The sequence below is a fragment of the Typopeltis vanoorti genome, chromosome 3 (assembly GCF_054136105.1).
Source record: "Typopeltis vanoorti isolate ZY-2024b chromosome 3, IOZ_Tvanoo_1.0, whole genome shotgun sequence".
NCBI classification, from domain to species: domain Eukaryota; kingdom Metazoa; phylum Arthropoda; class Arachnida; order Uropygi; family Thelyphonidae; genus Typopeltis; species Typopeltis vanoorti.
Genome location: NC_143551.1, coordinates 116,398,816 through 116,404,815, shown reverse-complemented (window position 1 = coordinate 116,404,815; position 6,000 = coordinate 116,398,816). Strand labels below are relative to the sequence as shown.

The 6,000-nt window shown below is 35.4% G+C and overlaps 1 protein-coding gene across 1 annotated transcript in view; it reads left to right on the top strand.

The window, feature by feature from the left end:
- The first annotated feature begins 384 nt into the window (after window positions 1-384).
- Window positions 385-6,000, top strand: part of LOC150108493 (thioredoxin reductase 1, cytoplasmic-like) — a 158,395-nt gene continuing 152,779 nt past the window's right edge. The window contains exon 1 of the mRNA XM_090415906.1: window positions 385-708. Coding sequence (XP_090272032.1) covers window positions 604-708 — 105 coding nt within the window. The 5' untranslated portion in view covers window positions 385-603. The remainder of the gene's footprint in view (window positions 709-6,000) is intronic.

Below are 6,000 nucleotides of genomic sequence, written 5' to 3'. Positions count from 1 at the left end.
AAGCGTGAGCGTAAATCAAAACAAGCTCCCTACATCAGCTTGATTAATTATTGTGCTACCCATCTTTGCATCGTCAGCCAACAACTGAATATCTATCTCCTTTCAAGTCATTTCCTATATCATTTATGTACAAATTAAACAATAATGGTCCAATCACAGAGTTGAGGTATAATATATAAAGCACAGAGCTATAATATAATACTCAACTGGACATTTTTAAGAATTTCGATGATCAGCTTTTTAGCGTATTTTTAACTACAGTGTAATCGTTGCGGCATTCTCAGAACTCCTTTATGACACCTGTTTCTTTGGCTTCCTGTTTTTTTTTTTTTTTTTTTTTTGTCTTGATGACGTTCATCACGCAATAGGTGGCTCCTCGTGGTATTTCCCGACTCATAATACAGTTTATTGTGGGTTGGGTAGGATAAAGTGAGCCGTTGCCTAACTGCTAGGTGTGATGTAAAGAAATGTGTGCAAAAGTATAGTGAATAGCAGTGGTGTAATGCTACTTCCATTGTGAAGAATGTGGCTCTGAATGATTTCACTGTATGCGCTATAGCTAGTAATTCTGCTGCCGGCTTCAAGTTAGTCTACGGTATAACAATGGCACCTGTCCCAGAAGGGAATCTTGCCGCTTTTATAGATAATCATGTGCTCTCTAACAGAATTATGATATTTAGCAAATCGTATTGTCCGTATTGTACACAGGTATGTAGTAAGTGAATTTTTAATATCAAATATCATTTAAAGTTAAAATAATTTCACCTTATTTTAAGTTGATGCATTTTCGCTCTTGTTTGCATGATTAACTTCGAGCAAAACCAACGCATTTTCACCGTGGGAAACTTATTTTTATTCCCTGGAAATATTGTGCGCTATTATAGTAGAAATAAAAGTATCCTCATGTGTTCAGAATTTTTATGACACCCGGAAACCGTATTCGTTGTGTGGGATGAATAGACATTGGTAAGAGATGCATGTATATTTTAAATATAGAAACTCTTCAGAATTCCTGTTTTTGTAATATTTCAACGAAATTGTCGTTTTTGAAATATTTGTTAATTTATGATTATTAAATCGCATAATGATTACACCTTTTTTACTTATCATAGTTTTTATATGGCAGTTTCTCAGCAAATTTAGTTAAGGACCACTAACATGTTTAGTGGCACTGCTCTTAAATTTTTAAGACCTAGTTTTTAAAAATTACACATTGCATGAGTTTTGTTATGAAAACTGTGCAATAACATACTTGTGAGCATAAGTGTAGAAATTGTGACCATAAATGCTGATGCACTTCATATTAAGGGTTTTGACATCAAGGTGTCACTTTTTGGGGAGGGGAGGGGTAAGTATTAACTCCTGGCTTCTCTGGAATTGAGATTCATTGCAGGAGGTATATACTGCCACACATAACCTCAATCAAGCTGTGCTTTAAATCATTCAGTGTGCATGCATTCACCACATTTTAATGCAGTGGAGTTTACTCTCCATGAAAAGAATATGCTGCTCACATTCTCGTTATACAGTTTCCAATGATGGCCTCATATTCTATATCCCCCCCCCTCCTTTCCCATTTTATGAAAAATTTCTTCCACATTAACCTGGTAACAACCTTTGATCAACTTGTCTCAATCCTATCTTTTCTCCTCTTATTTGGGAGGCTTTGCATTCCCTCAATCTGCCTTGATACTCCACATTCCAAAGCCCAGTTATCACCTTAGTGAATTGTCATCACCATGAAAAACCAGGTGATCAATATGGTAATGAATATCAATGCCTTTTTACAATAGAACCATAACTTCCACTTCAAAATAGGTCCTCTGCATTGTGGCCATAATCTGATATAATGGATTCACTACTTGTGTTATGTGATCCCTGAACTTCAGGTCTTTGTCCACTCCCAGGTTACTCATCTCTAGCTATCTCAAAATTTCCCCACAAAGCATGTGGTTTGCATCTTATCATTGTTTACCGAATTTCAGAACTTTTCACTTTGCAACATTGAACTGACACTTCCACTGACTTTTCCAGTCATACAATTTATTTAAGTCCTGTAAGGCCACATCTGCTGAATTCTGTATTGTATTCTTCAATTTTGCATCTTCTGCAAACAATTTCATATCTCCAGTTAATCTTAATATCATTAATATACAAGGTAAACAACAGTGGTTCCAAACAGATCCTTATGCAAAGGGGTCTGTTTGGAGACCACTGAAAGAGGAAAGTCACCATAAGTGACTTTCCTCTTTCAGTGGTCTTTCAGTTATATGTGGAGGTGCAGGATACTGCACCTCCACATATAACTTGTTTATACCTACCTGATAGCCATTCACCTATCTGTTTCACTAGCCTGTTATTCCAATTTGTTTCAGTGTGGTTACTAGCTCGTATGGCAATCTATCAAAATCCTTTGCAAAATTCAAGTAAATCACTAAGTAATCCTCTGTATAGTCAGATTTGTAAAACATGACTTCCCTTTAAATTAAAGTAAATTATACTTGCCAAGAAATTATGTTTTTTATTTCTTTATCCAAGTATAAGCAAACAAATAAATTAAAGATGTTAAGAAATTATATTCTTGGTTTAATCCCTTATCCAAGTGCAAGCAAACAAAGTTTGCCCTCGAAGTAACTTCAAGACTGGGTGACTGGTATATAGAGGCTAATGACTTCACATATGTGCTTTGCATTATGGAGTACTAAGGCAATTGATGTGAAGTCATTAGCCTCTATATACGAGTTGCCCAGTCCTGAAGTTACTTCAGGCGCAAACTTTGTTTGTTTGCACTTGGATCAAGGATTAAACCAAGAATATAATTTCTTTGCATCTTTAATTTATAATATAACCAAGTAGAAAAACTTGAAAGAAACCTGATGTGCAAAAGTTTGCACATCAGGTTTCTTTATAACTAGACTACTTGTATATAGAGGAAAACTTCACATCAATTGCTTTATCTCATAATGCCAAGAAAACTTCCTTTCAGAAGTGCATGATGTTGTGTATTAAGAAAGGGTCACTACAAAGACCAGTTTTGACCTTTGAAGTATCACGAGTGGGAGCCAGACCCAGGAGGATACCAAGATTAGTGTATTAATAATATACTAACCTTGTTAAAAAGATGTATCACCTTATTATTAAAATACATTGCATCAGAGATAGATTGTAGAAAGTTTTTTTTTTTTTACTTGGTTAGAAAGTAAATTATTCATGCCAAGAAATTATATTCTTGTTTAGATTATGTTTGGTCATTCAAACATATAATTAAATTGAAATATATATTGATCTTTAACTGATCATGATTTATAAACATCTAATACCCACGTGTTTCACCGATGGGGATGTCCAGCGTCTTCAGGGTTTATAACGGTAAGAGAAAACTCAAAGCGGCTAGTACAGTGAAAATGGAGTAACACTATTGCATAAATTAAACATTAAAACAGAACGCAGAACATTACATGCATGAAGCGTGTTAGTCACTGGTATGAGAGCACGTTCTGTAGTTTTGAGTGAAATTAAATTCTATAGACTGAGTGATCTTATTAAGGTTTTCCATGTCAGCTATTATCATTCCCTGGTTTCTGTTGAGATTTTCTCCAGAATGGAGGACTACAACGGCTTCTTTGACATTTCTACAATGGAAATCTTCTTCTGGATAAGGCATGAAGCTGCTATCATAATCAATGGTATGGTTAGTAATCGCAAAATAATAGGCTAGACCTGAGTTGTCTGTTCTCTTGTTATTAACATCTCCTATGTGTTTTTTTCAGATTTCGAGGCTTCTCAGTGTCTGTCCTATATAGTTTAGACCACAAGCACATGGGATGTTGTACACTTCAGCGTGTTTGAAAAAAGGATTGTCTTTTGGCGATCTTAAAATATGACGGACAGTCTTGACTGGTTTGAACATAACTCTGATGTTGAAAGGTTGAAAAAGTTTTGCGATCTTCTCAGACACTGTACCTGCATAAGGAATAACTAAGGATGAACAGTATTGAGTGATGGTAGGTTGTTGTTGTGGGGGGGGTTTCTATGAAGAAACTTGTTGATTAGATTCTTTGAATAGCCATTTTTTATTAATGTCTCTGATTTTTCACTATATTATTTCAGGAAATTACAACGTACTAGGATATACATTAAAACAAATTTTAATATATTTCTATATTTCGGCAACGTCACGCTGCCATTTTCAAGAACTTATGTACAAGATATGTGCAAGCAAGCACAGCAAAAACAATAAATAAGTAAGAAGAATGAAACTATTAATTCTCCTAAAGTCCTGATGGTGCCCTCTAGCGGGCTGGAAATATAGAAATATATTAAAATTTGTTTTAATGTATATCCTAGTACGTTGTAATTTCCTGAAATAATATAGTGAAAATGCATAACCAACGTCTAAGCCTTTCCACGAGAATGTCTCTGATATATGAGTAATTTCATCATGGAGTTCTTTTTCTTCTGAGATGATGTTCGTAGCTCTATTTTTGAGCATATGTATTATGCTGAGCTTCTGGGAAATATGGTGAGTTGACATGAAAGGAAGGTAGCGTCCAGTGTGTGTTGGTTTGCAGTAGACTGTTAGTTTGATATGGCCATCTGCTAGTTTCTTGATTAGAGTATCCAAAAATGGTAGTTGATTATCTTTTTGAACTTCCAAAGTGAATTGTATTTTTTTATGAAAATAATTAATTTTGGTTAAAAAGTCCAAAAGAGCTGTTTTTTGTGTCCCTCCAAGTTATGAAGACATCCTCTCAAAATTGGGTCTAATTTTGAGAGGATGTCTGTTTCTAGCTTTTCCATGAACACATCACAGTGCAGCGAAAGGGGACTGCCCATAGTTAAGCCATTTAGTTGCTCATATATCATTTTCATTCCATTTGAAATAATTAGATTTAAGGCAGTGACGAAAAAGGTGAGCCGTATCTTCAGGAAAGAGATTGTATAGGATACTGATAACTTCTGGGATGTTTAAGAATGAGATGTTTTTAAATTTTTCAATAAAGTGCTTTGAATTCTTAATGCAAGTATCCGATTTTCTGATATGTCCTTTTAGGAAGTTGGAGAGGTGTTTGGACAATAAATATGTGGGACCATTTCTGCCGTCAACGATCGGGCATAGTGAAACTCCACTTTTGTGGACTTGGTACTCCATACAATCGTGGTGTCAATGGGTGTGGTGACTTCAGATTCCATTGCAAGTCTGCGGACCAACTAGTCATGTTTCGTAATAAGTTGTAAGTGTCCTTGTGGTTTTTCCATGTTGGGTCCCACTCTGATATGCGATATGTTGATGGGTCTGATAGTAATTCTGCAATCTTGGCTATGTAGTCCTTAGTGTTTAAAATGACTGTGGCATTACCCTTGTGTGCTTTTAAGATAGTTAGTTATTTGTTTATCCTTTTTCAAGTTTGAGAGAGCTCTTTTTTTCTTGAGGTGTTATGTTTAGGTTAGGTGGCTTTGAAGTTGAAAGGATAATAGCACTTTTAAATCTCAGTTCATTTGCTGTTGTTTCTGGAAAGGATGAGAATGCTTTCTCTACGTTACTGGTGATGTTGACCTTAGGAATACGATCTGGGCTGATGGCGAAATTGAATCCTTAAGTAAATTAAGAGGGAGATGTTAAATCCCATACCCGGCTATAAAATAAAATGGGATATAACATCTCCCTCTTAATTAACAAATTCGCCGGTAAAATAGCCTTTCGGCTTATTATCTTTGTAGTTAACAATATTTAACAATATATAGCACACCACTTCGGCAATTCAATAGTAGAGGCATGAAAGTTTCTGTTCACTTAAAACCTTGATATTCCAGGTCTACCTACTCACTGATGAGACCTCAAAAAAGGTTGAAACTGGTCTGGGTAGTGACCTCTTCTCATAATGTAAAACAATTTATATACATCTCTTAGGAGCTGGGTTTTACATTTTGAAAGAATATTAAAGTTAGTGAGGGAGCTTGCTCCACCTTTGCATGGAGTTGCCCTGGTGTTGTACTATC